The sequence below is a fragment of the Camelus ferus genome, chromosome 25 (assembly GCF_009834535.1).
Source record: "Camelus ferus isolate YT-003-E chromosome 25, BCGSAC_Cfer_1.0, whole genome shotgun sequence".
Taxonomy (NCBI): domain Eukaryota; kingdom Metazoa; phylum Chordata; class Mammalia; order Artiodactyla; family Camelidae; genus Camelus; species Camelus ferus.
The window spans coordinates 16,158,302-16,184,700 of record NC_045720.1 but is presented as its reverse complement, the minus strand read 5'-3'; the positions used below and the strand labels follow the sequence as shown (position 1 = coordinate 16,184,700).

The window sequence follows — 26,399 nt, the reverse complement described above, 5'->3', positions numbered from 1 at the left end:
TAAGCACTAGGAGACATCTATGGGGATGACAGAGATGGTAGCCTCCGGATTCCTGAATCATGGATATGGGTGTGTTCTCAAAGACAATATATCAGCAGCAGCTAGCTGCCCTGTACTATGTACCATGGACTGAATCAAAATTCAACAATATCTTGACAGGTTGAAGTCAAGAGGTTTAAAAAAAAAAAGAGAGAGAGAGAGCCAGATCAATCTGTCTGGGATAATATTCTTGAAATAGAATACGAAATTCAGTTACATGACTTCACTCTATGAGAGATCTGAATTGAAAACAATGCTTGTCAAAGAAAGCTGGGAATTTTTGTTACCTGCAAGTTCTATAGGAGCCCAGGCTTGACTACAACCCGAAATGACCTCATTCTACCTTAGGCACCTTTGCTGAACAATTACCACCAGATCCAGGAGAGAAAAGTTCAGCTAAGCCTAGCACTGCCTGGACTCCCTCTGGCCCGTTTTCACTTCTGGATGTCTCATTCAAGTAGGTCACGTCGAAACTAGATGGCACTGAGAGAGGCCTGAGCGAGACGATGAGGAGTCCCTCTTATCCACTCCACTCATTAATTCACTCATCCATTTGTTCATTTATTCAACAAGATTTTAGTGAGCACACAGTATGTCTCTGGCATTGGGAATGCAAAGTAAACAAAGCAAAGCCTCTGCCCCATGGAGTTCACATCCTAGTGGGAAAAGAAATACAATAATGTAATCGATAATGATAAGGAAAAATCAGTAGCCCTTGGTGCTGCCAGAGTTCTTTTATAAAATATGTACTCATGGTTACTACTCAATAAAACGTTGATCAGGAATTCTTATGAAGTCTCTAAATTCAAAAAAAGACTGGCTGTACAACATCTAAGGTTCCTTCCAACTCCAGTCATCTATTATTTTCCTCTCTTCTTAAACTCTCTTGAGGACCTGAGTTCCCTCTCTCTGTAATGACCAGCAAAGAGCCACTCAAATTAAATTAAATAACCAGAACTTGGTTTTATTTTTTTTCCTGAGCAAATCAAAGGGAAAGGTAAGGATCCTTATACACACTTTGTTCTTACTATTTCGTCTCCTGAAGGAAAGATACATATAGATACAGATAGGTATAGACAGATAATTGGCATGTGCAATTTAATTTATGCCAATGAAAGGAAACATGGTCAGGGCTGGACTAAGAAAAGGAGAAACACCTTTCACCTCATCATTTGATGGACTTAAGAAATGAAACGATCTACTTCTGGATGGATCAGGAAGACAGGCATGAGACATGCTGACCTTACACGGCCTCTCCCAGCCTTATTAGGTCTGTTACAATCCTTTGCAGACAGACAGCCACTGCAAAGTTGAAATCCAATAACCTCAACTTGCAGTGAGTATTATGCAAGAGAATGCAGAAGCTCTGGACCTTCCGTTGTCCCGCTAAGCTTCTGTTGCTATTACGAGAGATGTTATACAACTTGTTAATTAAGAAAATCCTGGGCTGTTGGGCTTAGTTAGAGTCATGGCTCAGATGCTCGCTAGCTAGCCCGCGTTAGGAAACCTCTCTAGACCTCCATTCCTCATATGTACAATGGGAAGAATGCCAGTACCTTCCTCACAGGACGGTAGTGTGGATTAAGCAAATTAATCCAGGTAGCGTTCATTGCTAATAGCAACAGCTACCATCCCTGGAGCACCTAGACTGTGCCAGGCATTGTACAGAAATAATCTCACTGAATTCTCTCAGTCTTGCAAAGAACATATTGGTTACTCTTTTTGACAGAGGTTCACACAAGTTTTAAGTAATTTGCCCAAATACACACATGTTTGTTCAAACTCAGATCTGCCTAACCAGAGTCCAGCTCCCAGGTATTTCTTGCTATAGTCCACTCTGCTATGATGTATTTTGTTCTATTATTTTTAAAAGAAATTCTTCCAGTCTCAAACCTGAAAGGTAGTTGAGGTTTTCGGGGTTTTTTTGGGTTTTGGTTTTTCCCAGCGCACTCCTTCTGTGTCATCTGACCCGAGCAGCTGCTTTTGCGTGCCTTCTAGGTTTGGAGCTGGGTGAATCTCGGTCAGAGACTTGTAGCCCATGGCTTCATGTGACAAAATATTTTGCAAAAGATGCTGTTTTGTCGTTTTCCCAGCCTTCCCTCCCTTTCTGCAGCTGTTTCGCCTTCTTCCTGAGGATTGATTAAAAATTCTGAAGCTCTTATTCTTGCAATTAATCTCATGTGACCTTACTATTGACAATGACCCAGTTGTTTCAACTACAACACAGTGGATGAGAGGCCAGTGCTAAGAACAAAGATCACCGCCTGCCGGAGCCAGGAGCAATCTTTCTGTATTGGTTCCTGGCCTGGCACGTACCATATTCTAACCCTGATAATGACCTTAAGCATAATAACAGCTACTGTGTGCCAGGAGCATACCACTTGCTAAATAATTAACCAGGATTTAGCATTCATTCACTCAGTTGTTCATCCACTTACATAGCAAATATTTTCTTGAGAATATATCATGGTCCAGGCATTGTGTTTAGGCACAAAAAAACCCGAGCAATTAGCAAAAGAACCCAAATACTTTCTCCTGGAGTTTACTTTTGGGGGATAGGAAAAGACATAAAATATATAAGCATATCAATGAGTAATAAGAGCTATGAATAAAGACTAAAAAACAGTAGTAAGAATGATGAGAGAAAGCAGTTAGCCCTTGACCCACACACATAAGGCCGTTTGAATTATCCTATTTTACAGTTTGAATAATTTGCCCAAAGTCACCCACTGTTAGAACAGAATTTGCCCTATTCTGATGACAACAGTAATAAATATAGCAATAGTGATGAAAAGTTACCATCTATTAAGCTAGTTACATAATGGCATGAAGTAGTTATAGAATCCCATTTTATGAGGAAGAAACCAAGACTCAGAAAGATGAAATAATTTGGGCGAGAGCATAGGTCAGTGGTAGAACGCATGCTTAGCCTGCCCGAGGTCCTGGGTTCAATCCAGTACCTCCATTAAAATAAATAAATAAACCTAATTACACCCCTCCCCCCCCCCAAAAAAGAAAAAGATATAATTTGCTCAAGGCTACACAGTAAATGGTGGAGAAAGGATTTAAACCCAGTGTGAATGGTTCGAAGTCCCTAATCGTTTCACCACAACTTGCCTCCTGGATTGAGTTTGTTACAATAAAAATTTTTCCTACTAAACTAAGAGTTCCTTGAAGACAGGAATTACATCTCCATCATCTCCTGAAAGTTCCACATCTGGTATGGAAAGTGTGGAACTTTCTACATCTGGACCAGATGCATTCCCCAGACAGCTAGAAATCCAAGCACCCTAGAAAGATGGCTGCCAACTCTGCCATTCAGACCTGCTTAACCTCCCTTGGCAGTGGGTTGCAGTGTGTAATTAGCACTGCGGGAACTATTACCCTTGAACCCCAGAGTGCCGAATGACATTCAGAGTTCACAGTGCAATAGGTAACCTGCTAGCATCAGCCTAACCTCCTCAAAACACCCACATTTACAAGCAGACTTATGACCGGGACAGACTTGTTTGCCTCTTTCTCAGACTTGTGTTTGTCTGGGAATGAAAGGAATAAAGTGGGATGCACATGCCTTGCATTTTAATGAGGGCCAGGATCCTATGGAGCAAAGAGGGCATTGTGATGCATTTGAAGAGCTTGCAGACTCCGGCTGCATCACCCAGCTCCAGGCTAACAATGCTTTCCTCAGCACTCCTCAGCGCTGGTGCTCACAGCTGCACTTGGCACTTACATACACATCGTGGCTAACCCATCGCAAATGACAAGAATGGGCAAATGAATGAACGATCTCTCCTTACTGATGTTCAGATTGCTTCATGAGAGGACAGCAGATCTGAATGTAAACATTTTGAAACCGAGTATCATTCTTTTTTGGTTAGGATTTGGTGAAGAGTGGATAGTTCTCAAAGTCAGGCAAACCTGGGTTCAAACTTCAAGGCTGCTTCTTGCTGACTAGCTGGTTGAGTTTGGAAGCTGTAACTCAGACTTCTCCACCCTCACCGAGTCTTTAGTTCTCAGCTTAAGAGAGAGGCCTTCCTGATCCCAACCAGACGACCCCCTGCTTCCCCCACCTCATTGTTCTCTTTCTGTCCCAACCTTTATGCCTTCCAGTACTTACTCTAACTCTTAGCATGTGTGCCTCTCACACTAGACTGTAAGCTCCACAAGGTTAGGAACTAAATGCGTGCCTCTTTCCTTTAACCCCCAGAGCCTAGCACAGTGCCTGGCACCCAGAGACATTCCTTAGAGTTGGATAAATACACTAAAGAAGGAAGTGGATGGCGGAGAGAGAGGAAGGGAGATGCAATCAGAGTGTGGAGAGTTGAGACAGAGGAGAAAAGGGGACAGGCAACCATCCTGCAGCCTTATGCTGTGTCAAATGGCAGCAAGGTTGCTGGGACCACCTCCTTCCATCCCCAAGGCTAGAGTTCTCAAGAATTCCCTAGATCCTAGAGGAGGGCTAAGCCCCACCCCTAGAAAAATAATGTCACTTTCTTTCTCCTGTTTCCATGCACCCAAGACATGCGAGAAAATTGCAAAACCCTGCTGACAATGGCCACGCACACTCATGCCACTCCATTTTTGCAAAGCCAAGTCTCCAGGAGTCTCGGCCATGTCTTTAATTACTTCATATTGACTAGCCCTTGAACAGTTTGTACACAATGTCGCAAATTTTTCCAGTCTTTTCAAGCCTTCCACTTCCCTCACTCTCAGGAAACAACTTTATTGCTTAATCTCTTCAAAAGATCGAGGCTTTTCTAATATATTTAACATGCTCTACATACAGACTTTATTCATAGTGACTCCAGACACAAAATACGCTTTAGAGGTTGAGGAATACTGGTAAAAACTGATTTTTTTTTTCTAGTTTTTGCCTAAGGTTTAAATTATAGATTGAGGTGTTTCTGAGGACAATTGCCTGTCTTGTGTTATTTAAGAAGGTTATTCTCTGGCAGCCTGGCTATATTTTTAGTCAATTTGGAGCCACTGGGAGTGGATATTAGGACTATAAATATCAGGGGTAATAGTAATAAGGGGTTTAAGGTCCAGCAAGCACTGGATGAACATCCTGTAACATCGCATAACACGCCTTCCCAAGGCAAACATGGCCAAACAAGGACTACAAGACGTGCTCAGACCAAAGACATCTCTCACAGCACATAATATCGGAGATACTGTGGGTTTGGTTCCAGACCACTGTAATAAGGCAAATGCCACCATAAAGCAAGTCACACAAACTTGTTAGTTTCCCCGTGCATATAAAAATCACATTTACACTATACTATAGTCTATAAAGTGTGCAATAGCATTACATCTAAAAATCAATGCATATACCTTAATTAAAAAATCATTATTGCTAAAAAAATGCTATCATTTGAGCCATCAGCAAGTCATAACCTTTTTGCAACAGCAACATTCAAGATCAATGATGACAGATCATATAGTAACAATGAAAAAGTTTGAAATATTGCAAGAATTGCCAAAATGTGACACAGAGTCAGAAAGTGAACAAATGCTGTTGGAAAAATGGTGCCAATTGACTTGTTCCACCCAGGGTTACAACAAACCTTCAGTTTGTTTTTAAAAAAAATGCAATATCTGCAAAGCACAGTAAAGCAAATAAAATGAGGTATACCTGTATAAAGGAGCTGGCCAGACATCTTTCCTAGCTGTTATCTGACAAGCAGGGGCCACTGTGCTCTGTTCTGTTAGCCAACCCAGATGATCCCAACTTTTCCAAACTCTTTATTTCACTCTGACTTTGAAATAATAGTTGTTTGGAATAAAAATAGTAAGTGACTGGTGGACCACATGTCAAATGCCCTTTCAGCGTTTTAGACATCGTCTCACTTGACCCCAGCATCAATCACGCATCTAGGTACAGCCATCATTGGTAATTTATAGGGGAAGAAACTGAGATACAGAGAAATTAAGTGGTAGAGCTGGGGCTTAGGCAGTGTGGCTTCAGAACCTGAATGCTTAACTGCTACCCCACTCCTTCTGCCTTATCTTTGAGATGGATAGCATTCCATTAGAAATCACAGATCAGTTTCCCCATTGTTTAACCCAGTTAGGATAAAAGGAATTGACCATCAGCCTTAGGGTCAGCTGTAGTTAAGAGCAGAAGTTTTGGAACTCAGCCGACCTGGGTTTGAATTCTAAGAGCTGAAAGACCTTGCCCAGTTATTTAAACTTCTGCAGGCTTTTATGTTTTTCATTCTAAAAATGGGAAGAATGGCAACTCCTTCAAAGGGTGGTTTTGAGCAAGTGTAGGCAAACCTCTCCTGTAAGGGGCCAAATAGTAAATATTTTAGGTCTTGCGGGTCATATAACAATCTCCTGTCACAACCACTCAATTTACTGTTGTAGCATGAAAGCAGCCACAGACTAAGCAGAAACAAACAGAGGTGGCTGGGGTCTCGTGAAATTTTATTTACAAAATAGCCAGTGCAAGCTGTAGCTCTCCAACCCCCGGTTTTGAGGATTACGTGATACAATGCATGTGCTTTGCGTGTTCCCCAGAGTACAAGTCGTCAAACACGGAACTATCATTACGGTTTCAGCTTGAGATGACTCGGGCTTTCAAGTTGGGTCCAAAAAATGCCAATCAAAATCAAGGCAATTTAACATTTTCAGGAACCTCTGAAGTCTCCCTTGAGTAAATGTATTATTTTCGTAGACTTTTGAAATATTAACAAATTATCAACACTCTAACCCCTGATACAACCGTATAGGTAGGTTTGCCAGAGATAATATTATTTTTAGTATTTTCAATATTTGGGACATATTTATACTAAAAAAAAAGTATTTCTTGTTTATTTGACTTTGAAATTCAGCTGGGGCATCCTGGGGTTTTCTTTGTTGTTGTCTATTTTTTTTTTTTTCCTAAATCTGATAACCCTACCTACAGACGGCTACAATTCCACAATTTGGGAACCACTGGTTTTATCGCACAACAAGAACAGCCCTACACAAACGACATTCTGTTCTTTCAGGGAGGACAAGAATTACATTCTTATGGAATTATCCCCAAGGTTCAAAACTAATAAATCTCCTGTGTAGAAGCCACTGAAACTCTATGAGACAACCAGTGCTCTGCGCTCACGGGTGCCAAGAACAAGCTTAGGTCACCCAAGGAAAAAGTGCGATAATCTTGATTAAAGTCAAGCAGCTTCCTGGAAATTGTTTGGCGCCCCTCAGGTCCCTATGTTGAATTAATATCTGAGCAGTATTAATGATGGAAAAACTCAATTATATCCAACACGTCCAAAGCTTTGCAGTTGGATTTGTCAGTAATCAAACTGTATTGAGAAAGCTCACTTTGTCCATAAACAAAGCTTCTGAGTGGAGAAGAAATATTCCGTGCACATAAACACGGGCGCCTAAGTTCCTGATAAATATTTGATAATGAAGACATGGGTGGAGTAGGTGCCTTCAGCCCTCAGAGATCTTCCAACAAGTGGGATTATAAAATCATTCTCAGGGGATTTAGGGGAGAAAAAAATGAGAAAGCTGGCTTAGCACGCCACAACTCATGTCTTTTCAAATTTTAAAGAAAGAAGATGGTATTTGACACATCCATGAAGGTGAAAAGCATCGTGCTTTAATTAAAAAAGTATGGTATTTAGCACCAGAAGGCCCACGTTTTGAGTTCCAGCTCGGCCACTTCCAATCTGTGCAACTTTGAATAATTCACTTAGTCTCTCTGAACCTCTGTTTCCTATCCCTAAAGCTGAGATATAAGAATGCTCATCTTTTATGCTATGGTCAGGGTCAAGGGAGATAATGGTTATGAAAATTCGTTGTTCACTGAAATAGCAGGACACTATCACCTGTCACTCCTATGAACTCTTAGAAGTCCAAAATCAAGGTGTTAGAAGGGTTGGTTCCTTCTGAGGGCCGTGAGGAAAGGCTCTCTTCTTGGTTTTGAGGATGGCCATCTGCCTCTGTTTCTCTTCCCATCATCTTCCTCCATGTCTCTGGGTCAAATTTTCCCTTCTTATAAGGACATCAACCACTGGATGAGAGCCTACCCTGATGATGATCTCACTTTACTTTGATGACCTCTGTAAAGACCCGTATGATTGTTGACTTTATGTGTCAACATGATTGGGCTAAGGGATGTGCCTATAGCTTGCAAAACATTTCTGGGGGTGTGGGCGAGCATCGGGCAGGGTCTCTCCTTTCAGAGAATTCTCTTTATTCTGTAACATACACGTCATCACTTTTCCTTATATTTAGCTTAGGAGTAAAAATTTGTCACATTGATATTCACATAGATGCGGAAGCTTTTAGATTTCAAATTCAATTCTTCATTCCAGAAATGTAGTTATTGGTTATCTCTCACTTCTGCATCAAGCCCGCAGACTGTTGACACATTTTCAAATCAGGTATCTTCATTAGAGGGTTAATAAGTGGACATAGACATATGTGTATATATAAGACCTCATACATAATAGGGTTATATAACATAGAATCGGAATAAAGCTTTTTAAAGTAAAATCAGATCTTTTTTAACTCATGTGTTCTTAGCAACTCAATGTCATTTTTTTTTATCAACTGTCTTGCCATTTTAGAAAATATAAATGTCCCATACAGGATGGATATATGGGTACATGGATGTATGTCTCAGAGGGTCATCATAGCACCATTCATAACATCAAAAGATAGAAACAGCCAGATGCGCACCAAGAGAACTTGAAGCACGAGACAGCTACAGAATGGAACACAATTCACCACCCATTGAAGACCATGTTTTTGAAAAGTATATAATGACATGGGATAAAACATTTGCTACATTTTAGTGAAAAGCAGGTTACAGTAGGCTATGTGTCATTCCAATTTTAGGACTTCATGTGCATAAAAGAATATAGAAGGGATATTTGCCATGTTTATATGCTTATCCATAGGTACAGAGATTGTAGATGATTTTTTTGTTTCTTCCGGGTACTTTCCTTATTTAAAGTTTTTTCTACATGATGCACACATCATTTATAAAATGGAAATATGACTTTTTAAATAAATGGAAATTTCTTTCTGAAAGGTTATTGCCTTAGACACAGCACCATTCATACCATTGGATGACTATTTTTCACAGATCTTAGTACTGGTCTTCTAGAGGGAAATGGAAGGAAATCAAATATGTATAAAAATCACTGTGTACTTAGCACTACAGTGTTACAGGAAGGCTTGATGAAGGGCTCAGCGTGTGATTTAGGTTAGGCCTTGGTGGGAAAGGAGATTGTCAGTGAGGTAGACAGAATGTGCAGGGGAGGGGTATTCCTGACACAGGAAACGGCGTAAGTAAACTAACATGCAGCGAAATCCTGGGTCTCTTCTGAGAGTAACAAAAAGTTCAGTGTGAATAGTTCATAGGGTTCCTAACAGGATGCCAGGGGACGATGAGATGGGGATATCAAGTCAAGGGACGGTGATCATAAAATTTGCTGTTCAAACTAAGACTTTTTGAGAGCGAACATCGAGTGCTCTTAATAGCCACTAGGAGACCCCAGGCTGCCCTAGGGACACACAGGGAAACCAGGACAGACGGCCACTCCACAAAGGGCTGGATCCCAGTGGGCCTTAAATGCCAGGCTAAGTAAGAGACTTGAACTTCATACTCAGAATCTTGGGGTGAAAGGAAATGTCAGTGCCCTCCAGCCTGGCTACCCCATCCCTGCCTCTCCAACTTTTCCAAAAATATTTATCAAGCCTTTGTTTAAATGCCTCTGTGACAAAGAACTCATTGCCTCGGAACAATTCTGTTAGAATTCTTCAGAGTATTGGACTGGAATTTATCGCCCTGTGTCTCCCACTCATTTGACCCAGTGCTGCCATCTCAGAGAGACAAGCACAATGTTAATCTCTCATCCACATGACACTGAAAGATGTAAAGACAGAGAATGTGGCTCTCTAGAGCTTCCTCTTGGCAGGTTAAATGTCCTACAGCCTCTCTTCCTAGAGCATTCCTTTAGTTTGTCACTACTTGCTTTGTAGCTCCTAATTAGCTTGTTAAATATTCCACTCTTGTCATCTTCCTGCTACCATCTTGGTTGGAGCCACCATCCTTTCTTGCTTATACTACCACAATGCCGCCTAAGTCATTTCTCTCTCCCTCTCTCTCTCTTACTGACCACCTCCCCCCACCCAACTCATTGCCCATACTGCTACCAGAATGCTCTTCCCCAACACAAAACTGATTGTGACGCTGCCCTGCTTACAAACTTCAGTGGCTCCCTATTCTCCTAAGGACCAATTACAGCTTTACAGCATGAAGTTCTAGCCCCTGCTACCACTCTAGTCTCATATCTCTCATCCCCTTGCCTCTGTGGGTCATGTCCTTTCTTTCAATTCCTCAACAGGTCTCTGCCGTATTGAAGTTAATATCACCTGCACTTGAAACCCTCTTCCCTCCACCATCTGCACCTTGACAACCCCTACTCAGCTTTTCGGTTTCAATTTAAACATTACTGCCTCTAGAAAGTCTACCCTGGTTCCATGAAATCTGGATTAAATGCTCCTTCTTAGGTGGTTCCACAGGGACCCAAGCTTCCCCTAATATAGCAAGTATAACAGTGAATTAAATCATCTACTTGTTCACCTAGCACCTTTGCTGTATTGCTGTCTCTATTGCTATATCTCCAAACTCCAGGAGAGCAGGTCTGTCTTTTTTCAGCACAGTTGTCATTAGTACCCAGCACAGTGATCAGCACATAGTATGTGCTCCCAAAAATGCTAATGAATTAATGTGAAGCACCCAGACTTGATATAATTGTTCTAAACGTGGTTTGCATAATACAGAGTAGAATAACTACAACCCTCCATATTTAATGCTTCATACCTCTTTTAATAAAACCTAACACTATTTCAGAAGAAACATCTCATGATTGATTGTATTATCAGGTTAAATCCCTAAACCTTAACTATATGAAGCCATCACTTTGTTTTTAACTCTCTCTCTCTCTCTCCTCTCTCCTGCAACCCACTCTCTTCCCCCTACTCTCTCCCTCTCCCTCCTTCTCCATCTCACTGCTCCATACCCCCACCCCGCCCCCTGCTTTCTCTGTCTCTCTCATACACACACATCCAATAATTTGCAATTGATTTTTGGCACTATGCATGATAGATTTTAATTTTTTTTGCCTGTTTGTTTGTTTGTTTGTTTGTTTTTCTTAACAGTCCGAGGATTGAACCCAGGACCTCGTACATGCTATGCATGCACTCTACCACTGGGCTATACCCACTCCTCTGCATGATATATTTTATATCTACCTTTACACACTCCTTGCAAAAATAAAGAGTCAAAATATATTACAATTTACTGATAACTTCTAGGCTCCTAATCTTTATGCCTTTTCCCTGAGCAAATGTGATCAGTGTGTTATGCCTTCCGGGATGTCAATGACATTGAATGAAACAGGAATGAAGACGGACGCCAGTAGAACAGCACCACAGACATCCACCTGCTGATACAGCTCTCCTCTAACAGATGCATTCAGCCAGCCCATAATCCAGCCCACATGCAGGCTTCTGATCCCAAAGACTATCACAAGATCTGGGCCCTTCCTGAACTCAAGGTTTTGAATTGACTAATGTTAACTGAGTACAACACGTTCCAAGTCCTTTCACAAACTTTATTTTAGCTACCATTTCCAACCCTTGTCATCCTTTTTTAACAGATAATAAAACAATCACTCAGAGAGAAAGTCACACGCAACTAGTGAGTGCCAAAGCAGGGACATGAGCCCAAGTCTTGTGACTCCAAGTTCAACACCACACATGACACTGGGATCCTCTCAAAAGAGAAAGTGTGCATTATTGGACCATGCAGGCTCCTATTATTCATCACCTACTCCTCCAAATATCTCTCAAATGAATAAATCCTTTGCTTAGAGATTCTTACCCTGAGGTTCATGACAACTCAAGGGGGTCCAAGAGTAGGCTTGTATGAATCTCCTGGAAGTTTATGAAAAGTGCCACATGTTGTATATTGTGTATTTTTTCTGAGAAGAGTAACATGCATTTGAATCTCAAAAGGACTGTGACTCCAAACAAGAACAATCTGCAGCTTAAATCACTCTCTATAGAACTTAATCATCATCCACCTCTCTGTCTATGCACATCTTTAGGAAATCAAACTGAATTTTTTCATCTTTAGTCTCCAAAGCCTCCATCACTCTCTAGCAACCCTTAGAGATCTCACCTGCCAGTCCTGACTTCTGGTTTCAAAAGACACCAGCTTGTATGTTTGACATCAGCTTATCAAAAGTCTCTCTTAGAAATCCACTTAGCTTGGCCTTCAGTACCCTCTTCCCATGCCAGGTTCTGCCCTGAAAATGATTCCTTTGCCTTCAAAAAGCCAAAACAAAATTGCAAAAGGCTCTTCATGCAGCTTTTCCCAGCCTTGGGCAAGGTTCAGGTAGATGTGGGTAGCACATTAGCCGAGGTGTGGATTGGAGAGGAGTTGTTAGATCTGGAGACTTGGAGAACTATCTCAAATACCCAGAAAGTCTGAACTCTTCTTTTGTTAAATATTTGGAAGATTGTGCCTTTTCCTGATAATCATGGTTGACATTCATTCTTCATTCTTTACCATATTGTTTTACAGATTGGATCTCTGAACATAATAGTCATTGATAAGAATTGTAAATGAATTCATACAAATTCACTGATGATCCACATTGGGTCCAGTCTTTAGGCGCTAAGGATGCTAAGACAAAAAGAGCTGATGCCTGCCCTCGAGAAGTTTACAGGCCAAGATGGGAGAGACGAGTAATAAAGATATTTGCAATAAAGAATAGTAAATGCTCTGATAGAAGGGGTAGAGGAAGCTCTACGAGAAAAAGAAAGAAGGATGAGGAGCAGATGATCTGGTTAGTTTCCAAGAGAAAGTGGCTCTCAGCTGAGTGTTAAAGGAAAAATAGAAATTAGGCACAGACTTAAGAGAAGGACAGGGAGGAAAGTCATGTTTAGTAACTAGCTTACTATGCCTAAATTTGCACACAGTATGCCTAAAGTGTGCATTAAAATGTACATCCCATATGTGGTGAGGGAGAGACTGGCAAGAGATCAGGTTGAAGAGGAAGGGAAAAGACAAGTCTGGGAGAACCTGTGTATGTCAGTACTATTCTCAAAAGGGAAAAAAAGAAATCCACTGAAGACTTTTCAAAAAAGATCTGCATGATCATATTGCATTTTAGAAAGACCGTTTGACACCGTATGGTGACAAGGGGCCTGGGGATAGTAGTACTGGTCTTAAATGAGACACACAGAAAGTTGTGACCAGAAGCACATTTGGAGTGGTACTGGCTGACACCAAAACAGTGGCAGGTGAGATGGAGACACAGGTGTGTGTATGAAAGGCATTAAGCAGGAAGAGTAGATAGGACTTGGTGACTGATTAGGTGTCGTGAATGAAAGAGAGGAAGTCCCCTAGGATAATTCTACTGCGTCTGGCTGGGACAGCTAGGGATGCCATCGGAGCAGTGAAGAGGAGAAGCAGGCCTGGGAGAGGAAGGGGAAAGACAAATTCAGTTTGAACATGTTGATTTTAAGGTGCTCCATGGGACATCAAAGTGGAGAGGTTCTGTGTGAAAGGTTGGTATTTACAGGAAAGATCAGGAGAGGCTACAGATTTGTATGAAGTGGGTGTAGCCAGGGGGGTGGATGCGATTTTCCAGAAAGACTACTAGATGCAAAGGAAAGAGAGTCAAGGAGCAGAGTGTCTCTCCAGTATCGGTGAAGGGAAGACCTTTCAAGGCATTAAATGATAACTCAAAAGGTCAGAGGGAAACTAAGGAAGTGTCCTACCCAAGAACTCAGGACAGAGTGAAAAAAAAACAGAGAGGGTAACCAACAGTTCAAAGATGACACAGAGGAGACTTGGGGGGAAAGGTTGGATGCTACACACTCTATGGTTTAGCCACCAAAAGGTGTTTGATGGCCCTGACCAAGGTTTATCTTCAGGGGGCAGAAGCCACTGACTGGGTATGAAGGAGCTGCTGTGCAGTGAGGACATGGAGGTGGTGAATGTCACCCACTCTTTAAAGAGGTTTGGGGGGAAGGAAGAGAAAATCGAGATGGCAGCTGGAGGGGAAGTGCAGAAGCTCTACAAACATCTCAAGACTGATGTGAGGAAAACTTCCTAGTCTCCACACAACTGGCTGTGTGATAAATACAGAAACAAATGCCAGAACCCGCTTCCCCCTATGTATCCTGCAGGGCTCGAGAATGGCTTTTGTTTTCATTGTCTTTATCAGTGAGAAACGGCTCAGCTCGGACCTGTTAAAATGAAACCAGAGTGTGTAGCAGAACACCCATCGAAGCCTTTGACCCACAGCTCGCACCTGAACGCCGGCCGTGCCCCATGCCCCTTCCGACCCTCCCCACCTGCTCGATTTGCCCTGAGAGATTCCCAAGCCCGGACCAAAAGCACCACTACTCAGCTGAGACTCCAGGCTCCCTCAACTCTTATCCAAAATGAGCCAGATTCATCTGAAAGTCAGCTTGTTCAAATAATGCAGTACAAAGGGCCGAGAGACTGGCTGCCCGCCGCCGGCGCTGTGCACGCGGGTCAACATCTTCCCTTTGTGGAGCCCGCGAGGGGGCCCGGCCATGTGGAAGGGGCCCCCTCCCTCTGCGAGATGATTCTGTTTCCTTTGGAGTCAAATGTAGGCTCCCAGAGAACACGACTGAAACAGATGGCTTTAAAAATCCCCATCCTCCCCGCAAAGCCCTTGTCCAACAGGTAATAAACAAAACGCCAGGCAGTCCCGCGGCCCCCGGAGGACAGAGCTCCCCGATCCCGGCGACACGCTGTGCCCCGGGGAGCTCCCTCTTGGCACCGGTTCCAGCCGTGGGGACCGGAGACTCGTCCACGGCCCCTCTCTGCAGGCTCTACAGGCTGCCTTTCCAGAAACGAGATACGTATTTACAAACCCAAACATTCCCTGGCAGCGAAAGCTCGAAATGAGTTCAGCTCTGCATCTCGCGCGTCTGGAAATCGCTCCAGCTGAGTGCACGGGAACGCAGCCCAACGGGGACCGTTTTCCGGCGAATCCGGAGGCCCTTTGCAAAGTTTCCCGGCTGACAGAACAGCAGCTGGGACCCGGGAGCCCAAGCAATGGAGGACGGGGAGAGGGAGGCGCCTACCGTACCCGATCGGCGCGGCGGCTCATGCTGCGGCCGTCTGGGCGCCTGCTCCGGCCCGGGCGCGGCGGACGCGGCCTCCGCTGTGAGCTCTGCCCCGGGACGGCCGCCCCGGGCTGCTCTTGTTTGCACTGGGCCGTTTGCTTTTGGGATTTCTCCAATGCAGATGTAGTCAGGGGGCCGCTGTCCCGGGGGACAATGATTCCATTGGAAGCTGGCCTTTGACAAGACTCACACATGACCTTTGACTAAGATGGCTTTGGGGAAGGAAAGTGACCGGAGGCTGAAGACGGAGCATCCAGGGCAGCCGCCCGCATTCCCACCCGCAACAGTGCCAAGTTAATTTTTCATCCCGTAGTCTTTCAAGGAGAATCTCTGAGAGGTTCGATTTGCCATTTCTCTTTCATTCTGCCGGATTCTTTCCCCGGTTTCCGAAAGCCTTTTGCTGCCGAAGTTTCCTGAATGAGTATGTCCAGGTTAAACGTAAGCAATGTATTGTATACATTCCTCTAACACTGGGAAATAACACCCCCGTTTTTTTTTTCCCCTAAAGCATGCTACAGTTTACAAAGGGCTTTGACAGCCATGCTGTCATTTGGCCTCCCAGACAATGCCAGGGAAGCTCTCCTGTTACTGCCATTTTACACATAAAGAAAAAAAGACCTCCAGAAAAATAAGGTATTTGCCCAATCACCCACCCAGAAAGTGAAAATCTGGGTCCTTTTACCCCCATCCTGTTCACATCCACAAACCATCCACTTCCCTGCTAGGTGACCCATGCCACTAACTTAATTATAGCACACATTATAAAATAATTATAATGCATAATATAAAGCAAGAGTAACTATAGAATGTTTTAGCTTTCAATTTATAAAAATGTTAGAAAGTGTTTTAATATATCTGTTTTGGTTAAGGATACCCACAGATATCTCGAATTTATTGACTACATTTTTTTATTGTCTAATTTTTTTTCTCTTTACCGGGTGCTAAAAGGATGCTGTGAGAACCAGACTGGCCACTCTACAGTGTTGGCACAAGCCGTGGGTTCCTCAGGCTGCTACAAGAGTCTATCATCACTAGTCATGATCAGAGACTTTCCCCTTCCTTTTTCTGGGTCCCTCCAAATGGTGAAATACTAAATGGAAGATGGAAGAGGAAGGGGCTATGGGACTGTGAAGAGAGCCCTGAACAAGGAGTCAGCATCCCAGAATTTTAGTATGAAGAGGAGAGCTGGGATGCAGGTCTGCAGAGATGTTCTAAGCCTGCTTGGTTAGGCAAATGGCATCATTCTAATTTCTCCACTTGAAGAAGGGGGAAGGGGGTGATACTCACGCTCAGTCTGGAAGGACTGGAAGGAGTTGGCCAGGAGGAGAAGAGGGAGAAAGACATCACTGACTGAAACAACACCATGTCCAGAAGCTGTCCTGATGCCCTTGGCAAACTGAAAATAGTTCCTGCAGGCAAGAGCAGAGGGTGTGGGAGGCTGTGTCTAGAAAGGAGGATGTGGGTTTGGACTCTGATCAACCTCCTGTGTCACTCAAGGGAATCTGGACTTCATCCTGCGGTGCCCAGGGGGTTAATATAAGTTGCCCTGGGTTATCAGCTCATAAGAAAAGGATGCAGGAGTCATAGGTTATTCTACAATAAGAAAAATTTACTAGCAACGTAGCTTGCTGATAATGGGCATTGGCTTCATCAGACAGATGCAGTTTCTTCTTTTGCCTAGCTACAAAAATGCAAGCCATATACTTAACCTCCCTAGGCCTCAGTTTTCTCATCTGTAAAATGGGGATTATGGTATATGCTATGGGCCTTAAATGAAATTATGTAGGTAAAACCCTTTGCCTTTCTTCTGACATACAGTCAAACTCAGTAAGAGGTAGCTGTTGTTATCTTTTAAAGTAATGTCTGCAGCACCTACCACGGATTAACAAGGAACTCCCTTCCTTCCAGCTTGCTCCCTTCTTCCCATTATACTTTTTTGACATTTGACTCATTAGGGTTTGCCCTTTGTTCCTTCCACTTTGTTCCTCCTTCTCGACATTACTTCCTTCCTTTAGGTCCCAGTCTAGACTTTAATGTCAGTTTCAGTCTTACTCTTCTTCCACTTCAGTTTGTTCACCTCCTGGTCCTACCACTGCTATGCCCATCTGTAGACACCCCACCCAAAACGTAATCATCCGCTAGAGCTACACATCGTCACACCCCATGTCCACTGGCACCACCATCTATGTGTGGTCTGCAGCCTCGGCTGGGTGCTCAGCACCACTGTGTTCCTTACAAGTGTCCCTGGTCAGCCCCCGTCTCCAATTCCACAGTCACTAGTCCCACCTCTGCAGAACCCGGAGCCCACTCCCAGCTGACTTTTTTTCAGCAAACAACCTTCTCTCCCCCAGCAAAGAACACAGTGGCTATCAGGAGGGAACTCTGCTTCCTGTCTTTGCACCAGAAAACTTATTTCCAGTCCTAACTCCTTCCCTCCCACTTCAGAGGTGGCCCTCCTTCTGTGTGCTATGGAATGCCTCTCTTCCCATGTCTTCTGGAACATGCTTTTGTCAATAATCCCTCTGCCTTTCAGTCTTATAGTTTCTTCTCCACGGACTTCATTAGTCCACTTATTCAGCAGACATTTATAAAACAACTATTACATGACAGTCAGCATCCTTGATTCTGGGCATACAAGGATAAATACCACACCACACATAGCCTGTAAACACATTTAACTGTCTCCCATACAGTGTACTCCATTTTTCCTAACATGTTCTGAATACGTGCCTATTCTTTTTAACAACAGTAACAACACATACACATTTACACCACACGTGTCCACTGCCTTGAACATACTTCCCATGCATCTTTCAAGGCCAGTTCCTTCGTTTAGAATCAGGTTTAAAGTCACCACTTCAAGGAGTCCTTCCCTTGCCAGCCAATCTAGAGAACCATCCTCTCCCTCATTATTGGCTACCTGTTAACCTTCATTTCTGTCATATCATTTATCCCATGTTGTAATGAGAGACTCCGAATAGGCTTTCTTGCCTATTTTCTGTTGCTTCCACTAGTCCGATCTTCCACGAGGGCTTGGACTCATCTTTTAGTCACTGCTGTATCCCCAGGGCCCAGGGTGTACTTAATAGGCTCTCGGAAAACATCTGTTGATTATAAACTCCCAAGTGCCATGACCATCTTTGCCTTAATTTTTTTTTTTTATCTCCTGCTGGTTTTCAACATTTACTACAGTGAGAATTCCCTGAGAAGCTTTGAAAAATCCTGGTGCACAAAGCACCCTCTGGGGTAAGACCCTTATCTGTTTTTGTAAGTTTTCCAGGCAATTGTAAAAGCCAAGCTTAAGACATCTGACCTAACCTCTGCCTGGCATGTGGGTGATGCTGGAGAAAGAAACGAATGGATGAATGAATGATTCAAGGAATGGGGTCATTTAGCTCCTGCTTATCTTTCACTCCTCTTCCCCCCTGGTCCTCCCACACATCATCTGTTATCCAGCATGCAAACCCCCAAACAAGTCCGGCGCTCTCCTTGCTCCAAGCGTTCATGTAATATCAGCTCTACCAAGATCACCCACAGAGCAGGGGGGAGGAAGAATAAAATAGGAGTCCAAGATTAACATATACACACTATTACATATAAAATAGATGAACAACAAAGACCTGCTGTGTAGCCCAGGGAACTATATTCAGTATCTCATAACCTATAATGGAAAAGACTCTGAAAAAAAAATATATATATACACATAAATATATATATATATATGTATAACTGAATCACTTTGCTGTACACCTGAAACTAACACAACATCGTAAATCAACTATACTTCAATTAAAAGTTAGTTAATTAATTTTTTAAAAGAAACCCATAGAGCATCTTGGCTGTCTACAGAGATTCCTCGCTGCTGGACTCCCTGGTAAAATCCGAGTTTGGGCTCAATAGCATCTCTTTTGCCAGGTCTTTCCCGGCAAAAGCCCTGTTCCCATTAGCAGTCACCCCCCACTTCACCCTCCCCTGGCCCATTCAATCACGGCTTTGTTTTCTGTCTCTGTGATTTTACCTATTCTGAATATGTCCTATAGATGGAATCATATAATATTCGACCTTTTGTGTCTGGCTTATTTCACTTAGCATAACATTTTCAAGATTTTACCCTGTAGCACACTTCATTTCTTTTTTATGGCTGAATAGTGTTCCAGCATATAGATAGACCCCATTTCTCCACCCTTGCATCCTTTGAAGAATTTTTGGGTTGTTTCTGTCTTTTGGCTCTTGTGAGTAGAGTTGTGAACACTCACAGATGTCCCCAAAGGGCTCTGGGCACAAGCCCCTGTTAGAGGAGTCATGCTGCCACCAGCAGCTGTGTCACGATTGTCTCTCCTTGTACCCCAATGTGTAGCAGACTGCCCAGCCACAGATGGCACTCCACAGATATTGTGGAAGGAATTCATAAATTAATGGATTAACACATTAAACAAATTTTTAAAGAGATGCTCTATGTTTATTTTTATCTTTTGTGTGGGTTTTTTAAAACAGCCTTATTGAGCTATAAATCATATAACATAATTCCTCCATTTAAATGGTACAAGTCAGTGGTTTTTAGGATATTCACAGAGCTAACCATCACCACAGTCATTTCTAGAACATTTTCATCACTCCAAAAAGAAACATTGTACCCATTAATAGTCACTCCTCAAGACTCCCCAGCCGCTTAGCCCTAGATACCACCGATCTACTTTCTGTACCTATGGATTTGCCTATTCTGGACACGTCCTATAAATGGGGTCACACAATGCCTGTTTTTGTGTGTGATTGGCATCCACTTCCACTTTCGAAGACTTATTTGGCCACAGGACCCCTTTCACACTGAGTCGCTGTGGCAGAACATGGACTCTGGAGAGATCTTGGAGGACAAATCATGGCAATATTTCTTAGACCACATTACACAGCAACCTGGTAAATTATGCAAGTTCCCAAGCTGGGGGAAGGAGGATAGAAAGGATTAGCCACACATGCTACCAAGGGAAAAAAGGGAAAGGAGATGGATTCCAGAATGGCTCAGCTCTGCCTCACCAGCCCCATCCCAGCCAGGCCACTGGGACAGGACCTCTTGTGGCAAAAGGACCCCACATTGAGAACAGATTGCCCAGGTCAGACTCTAGATTTGATACATATTAGCCATTACTCTTCATTCCCAGCATCCTCCTCTCTAAAAAGAGTATAAAAACAATGCTATCTTATAAGCACCACATCACAGTCTTATAAAGATTAAATGAGAGTATGTCGAATCAAAAAAAAAAGAAGGAAAAAAGACACAAATGAACTATTTACATAAGAGAAACAGACTCACAGACATAGAAACAAACTTATGGTTACCAGGGGAGAAAGGAGGTGGGAAGGGATAAGTTGGGAGTTCGAGATTTGCAGTAATAACTGCTATATATAAACTAGATAAACAACAAGTTTCTTCTGTACAGCACAGGGAACTATATTCAATATCTTGTAGTTACCTATAATGAAAAAGCATATGAAAACAAATATGTGTATGGATATGAATGACTGAAACATGCTATACACCAGAAACTGACACAACACTGTGAACGGACTATATTTCAATTAGAAAAAAAAAGATTAAATGAGGGGATGCTTATCAAGTGCATCATAGCACAGCACTTGGGACACTATAAATGCCTGATAAATGTTTCTGGTGTTGTAGTTGTCGCTGTTTGACCTCAGCTGTTTCCATATTGTTCTTCTAAGTAAAATTTAATATGGCAAGAGGGTTCTGCTGCTTTAAAAAATAATTCAAACCATTATTCTAGGAAAACTTCACACACCATGCAGATATCCACTGCCAGATGGTCATCTGTGTTCTGCTTGATGAAAGTAGGGACAGTGGCAAGATTTAGCTGAAGCTGAAGAGGACCTGTCAATGGAAAGTTGTGGGGAGGAGGTGGGTTAGGTCCATTCCTGGCATAAAAAGCTGATGGAGAGAACCTAGACCTTCCCACCAAATGCTCATCAGTGCCATTCGCAGGCAGAGGATGTTGGCTATGTGGATCTTGTGTCTTGTTTGTCCACCTGCACTACTCTCCAGCAATTTCTTTATTTTTCTTTTACTATTCTTATATGTCAGCCCTGCCTCTGGCATCCTCTGCTAAGCCCTCTTAAGGAGTGTCTCTTAAGTACATCTGAAATTGACCTGTGGTAGGCAATCCAATGGTCAGACACAACCATCTGTAGCAAGTGGCCACAGGACATATCCATTTTGCTATCAAGTGGTCAATTATTCTGCCTGTTCCCCAGAGGCTGTTTTTGCAGTTAAGCGTCAAGTCTCTACTTTGAGTTACAGAGGGTAATTAGTGGAACTTCGTCTGCCTTCCACTCCTTTGAATGGCCTTTCCTGCACATCTGGTGAACCTCTGCACAGATTCAGCTCAACTGCCTCTGTTTCTTGCCTTCCTGCCCTCTGTCTTCTCACAGTCCCTTACATGCCTGTGGGATAGCGCCTAGACAGTGTCTGTTATCACCTGTGTATATGACTGAGCAACTAAAACACGAGGACTTTTCTCATTGATTTCTCTGTCTCCCATGTTCCTAGCACACAATGTTCATTCCTCCAATTTTACAGACATACATGGAGAGCCTACTGTGTGCTGACACCTCAAAATGCAAATATCTCATAGTGGCATGGGATTTTAATTCTGAAAGCAGTTTTGAGACAAGGAAATGAGATCCAGAGAAAGTTGTGTCTTATTAAGTTTCCCAGTGCCTGAGGAAGGAAAATATTGGGGAGAGAATTCAACTCTCTTGACACCTTGTTCTTTTATGGCAGGGATTTTTTTTTCTTTTTTTTTTATGATTAAAGTAACAGATTTTTTTTACATTATTAGAAAACTAGAGAATATATAAATGATTATTTTGTTCATTAATGGTTTTTCCAGATCAAACAGTAGACCTCAAAGCACCCCTGAGTTGGTGACTAAGGATGTTAACACGCACCAATGCAAATCTGCACTGTGGCTAATTCCATTACTGTCTGACTGCCTGTACTCCTCACACCCAGCCCTGCTGGCTCCCATCTCACCCACGCCAGGCCAACCCAACCCAGGACCTGTAAAAATTTAACTTGGTGTGATTGCACAACCGTGAAAGCTCAAGTTGCTTTTTGGGGTAATGAATGAGATTCTTCAGTTGCCTCGTGAAAATGCTTCCAGTGGGAGGAAAAACAGAACAAGTTGTCACAAACATAAATGTCCCCATCAGGCTCAGGTGAGGTTATTATACAACTAAAGGCCATAGAGGACACCCATTTGGGCCAGCTCAGGGGACAAACAGAATCTTGTTCTATTTCTCTTTCCACTCCTTTGTTGAATTTCTCTTGTTAAGAGCCCTTCTGGAGGTGATAGATGTGTTTGTTACTTTGATTTGGTGTCTGCTTAAGGCCAAACTCATCAAATTATATATTAGATATATGCAGGGTTTTTTTTAAATATCAATTACACTTCAGTAAAGGTGTTTGGAAAAAAAAGAATCTATTTCCTCATCATGGTTCAGCAAATCCATGATAGTTGTCTCTCACCAAGGTGGGCTTTTGGTAAGAAAGAGCAAGACTACCATCCCTGCCTAGCTCCTGGAAGGCTGCTTGCCGAGTTCCTCTTAGCTACTCACGATGGCAGTAACTCCAATGAATGCTACTACTTCAGGTCAGGCCACCATTTCCTCTCATCTGAACCGCTAGAAAGTCTCCTAACCATACTCCTTGACTCCAATTTGAAGTCTTCTAACCTACCCTCCATGCTGCAGCCAGACAGACAGTCCTAAAATTCTAACCTGACCTAATTCCTCTGCTTAACACCCTGCAGGGTTTCCCATTGTCCTGAAGATAAAGCGTCAACTCCTTGATCTTGTTTAGCAGTAATCTGGTCAAGGTTGCAGCCTATAGACAAACGTCTCTAGCTAAGGAGTTGAGTGAGCTGAAACCTAGTCCATGTTCCACGTCCCAACCCATGAGCCCTAGCACTGACCCGTTCTGCCTGAGACCCAGGAAGGGTGAGAGATGCCCCCAGAGGACCTATTACTTCCTGCTGTAGGTGCGTATCTAACTGCCCCCGTACCTACTTCCATCTTAACTGCAGCATTATAATCCTGCCACATTAGCAACTCGGAATTCCCCTCTGTCTTACTTCTGGCCCTTTGCCCATGTTTTCCTCTGCCTGGACTTCTCTCCAGTCTTCTCTTCACCTGGGTAACTCATATTCTTCTTTCTTCTTTCCACATAAATATCACCTTCCCTGACCCTCTTGGATTAGGTTAGTTCTCCCAATATGTGTTCTCAAAGTATCATGTGTTTTTCAGAACAGAATGCTCATTCTATGGTTTTATAATTGCCTACTTATCTACCTTTCCTTGGGAGCAGGGACTATGTACCATGTACTTTGGTGCACTGTACCATGGTACCTTGTAACTTTCTTGTCTCGGTAGTCAGTGAATTATCTGTTGATCAAAGAAGTGAATGAATAAATGGATGGATGCATAAATATGTTTTTTTTAAAAACCTTGATTTCATGTTTCCAATGAACATCACATTTTGACTAAAAGCACTCTGAAATCATTACCTACTGTCTTGTTTCTGTCTTGAATGTATTGTTTTCTATCTTGACAGAATGCATTTGAAAGGGTGGAGTTCTAGGAAATGGGAACTCAGCTCATCCCAAACCACAGCTTTCCCATTTTGCAGACTGAAAATGTTAGACTTTTTTCTTTGTAGTCTTGATGGCTGTTTTCAACATGAAAAGATGCTGGTCTTTCTAAGATGCCTTCACTCATGGATCAACCCACCCTCCTGCCAACATGGCACCCAAGGTGACCCAGTAAAAGGCCTTGAATGTCTTGGTGAGGAGTTTGGCATTCATCCTGTGGGGAATAGAGAGTTCATGAAGCAAGGGAGTGACATACTCACATTTGTGCCTTGAGTAACTGCTCTAGAAGGGGTAAGGAAGATGAGAGCCTGAGGGCAGGGAAATGAGAAAGAAAGTCACTGAAACATCCAGGCAGGAGATGATGAAGGCCTGGACCAGGGAAAGGATCATGGCAATAGAGATGAGGATGTATTTTTTTTTAAAAATTGAGGCAAAATCTCTAGGACTTCATTAAATACGGTTATAAGGGAGGGAGAAGAATCAGAGAGGATTCCAGGGTTTCTAGCTTCAGCAACTGGGTCACTGGTGGCACCATCGTCTAAGCTTAGGATCATGAAGATGGTGAGTTCACTTTGAGATGTATTCTGTTTAAGGTATGGACTTTTATAGGAAATAAATGTAGGAATCATCTCTGGATACACAGTTTCAGGCAAACCTTATACATAGTAGGTGCTCAAAATGTTTCTTGAATTGAATTGAAGGGGCAGTACATCCTACTTACAGAATTTTCAATATTTAATTTTGCCTGTGTCTTTTGTCAAATTCCATTCAAAGACCCATCCAACCATACTGCTCTAATATCAACATAACAATATATTTATCCATATGACAAGCTAAGAAATTTCAACCCCCTGGAAAGTATGACTAAGAAATTTTACTGCAATAGTAATTTTCACTAAGTGGTGGAAGGAGTCAGGAAAAGGGACAGTTATTATAGCAACCACAAATGGGTCCAGGGCTACACTTGGCTTTCAGTTTCACTACAAATTTCAGAGAAGCCATAAAAGATTCAAGTGATATCTGGTTGGTTGATTAGAAACATGTGAAGGGACCCCAAACAGGCACGTGTTTCACATTTCCTACACCAAAGTTTGCCAAGTATTAATCATCATCCTCCCTGTGTTATTCCAGAAAACATAATCACTCCAGCTGGCCTTTTGGAAGGACAGGACTGGGGTCAGGAGAGCATCCACAAATCCAGGACTTCCACAGAGTGTTAGAGAAGAAGTACTGGGCAGAGGAGAGGTTGCCGCAGCGAACTTTCCCCATCTTCCCCGACTCTTCTCCTCACATTGTCCTCCACGTGCCCACCCTCAGCCCCGCCCACGCTCACCTCCACAGCAGAAGAGAAAGGGAGTTTGGAGAGGTAACCTCTCAAGTGAGAACACCATTGCTTCATGCTGAACCTCTCCTCCCCCAGAGCACAGATTCCAGAATGGAACAGACACAGGCTTTGGGGCCAGAAAGTCCCAAATTTTAAAACAAACTCCGCCATCTACTTTGGGTAATTTACTTGACCTCTTTGAGCCTCAGATTTCTCCATTTACAAAACAAGGATAATAAGACCCTCCTTGAAAGGTGAAGAACGAATGAGATGGTTTATGTAAAACACAAACCTGTGTGTGACATTCGCAAACCTGTTTAGACCTGTCTTGCCCCCGTCCTTCTGTCCATCATGACGACCTGCCCAAGCTAGCGTGGAGTCCAAACTGTCCTTCTACACAGTCCCCACTCACGGAAGTCTCACGGGAATGAGCCCGACCTTCACAGAAGCTGGAGATCTGGTCGGGATGCTCTGAGGGGGGCTCAGTTCCATCTAGTCCTCCTGGGACTCACAGAGCAGGTGAATGAGAACACATCTGGCCTCCCTCTGATTAAAGTGCTACCAGAGCAAAGACGATGAAAAAGCTGATTTTGCCTGAACAGTCGGGTCAGACCTCATAAATAAGGCATCATTTGAACCGTGCCTTCATAGATAAGTAACAATTTTCTAGGAGGAAGTCAGAGACATTTCATGCAAAAGGGGTAAATGAACAAAGACACAGAGGCCATGATGTGCTCAGGAAATAATAACTGGTAAGGCATGCCTAGAGGAGAGGCCATGGTGGCAGAGGATGGGCAGACAGATGAGTGAAGACATCTCAGAAAGACCAGTATCTTTTCATTTGGAAACATCCATCAAGACTACAGAGAAAAAAGTCTGACACTTTCAGCCTGTAAAATGTGAAAGCTGTGGTTTAGGACGAGCTGAGTTCCTGATTCCTAGAGGGCCACCCTTTCAAATGCGTTCTGTGAAGGTAGAAAAATATATATATAGTTAAGACAAATACAGGACAGTAGGTAATGATTTCAGGGCTCTTTCGGTCAAAACGTGATGTTCATTGGGAACATGAGTTCAAGGTTTTTTAAAAACATATTTATGCATCCATCCATTTATTCATTCATTTCTTTGATCAAGAAAAATGCTGGGAGACTGGTTTGCAAGGTCACTTGGATTAATTTACCAAG

At 42.9% G+C, this 26,399-nt stretch overlaps 1 protein-coding gene across 7 annotated transcripts in view; it reads right to left on the bottom strand.

Moving 5' to 3' along the window:
• The window catches only part of ENPP2 (ectonucleotide pyrophosphatase/phosphodiesterase 2), a 101,194-nt gene extending 84,540 nt beyond the window's left edge, over nucleotides 1–16,654 (bottom strand). For 2 of the 7 annotated variants that reach the window (XM_032468152.1, XM_032468154.1), the window contains exons 1-2: nucleotides 16,519–16,654; nucleotides 15,195–15,644 (exon numbers count right to left, since the gene is read on the bottom strand). In XM_032468152.1, the coding sequence (XP_032324043.1) occupies nucleotides 15,195–15,425 (231 nt within the window). In that variant the 5' untranslated portion in view covers nucleotides 15,426–15,644; nucleotides 16,519–16,654. The remainder of the gene's footprint in view (nucleotides 1–15,194; nucleotides 15,645–16,518) is intronic. The other 5 variants (XM_032468151.1, XM_032468153.1, XM_032468156.1 and 2 more) reach the window with 3 other exon arrangements.
• Between the last annotated feature and the right edge of the window lie 9,745 nt (nucleotides 16,655–26,399).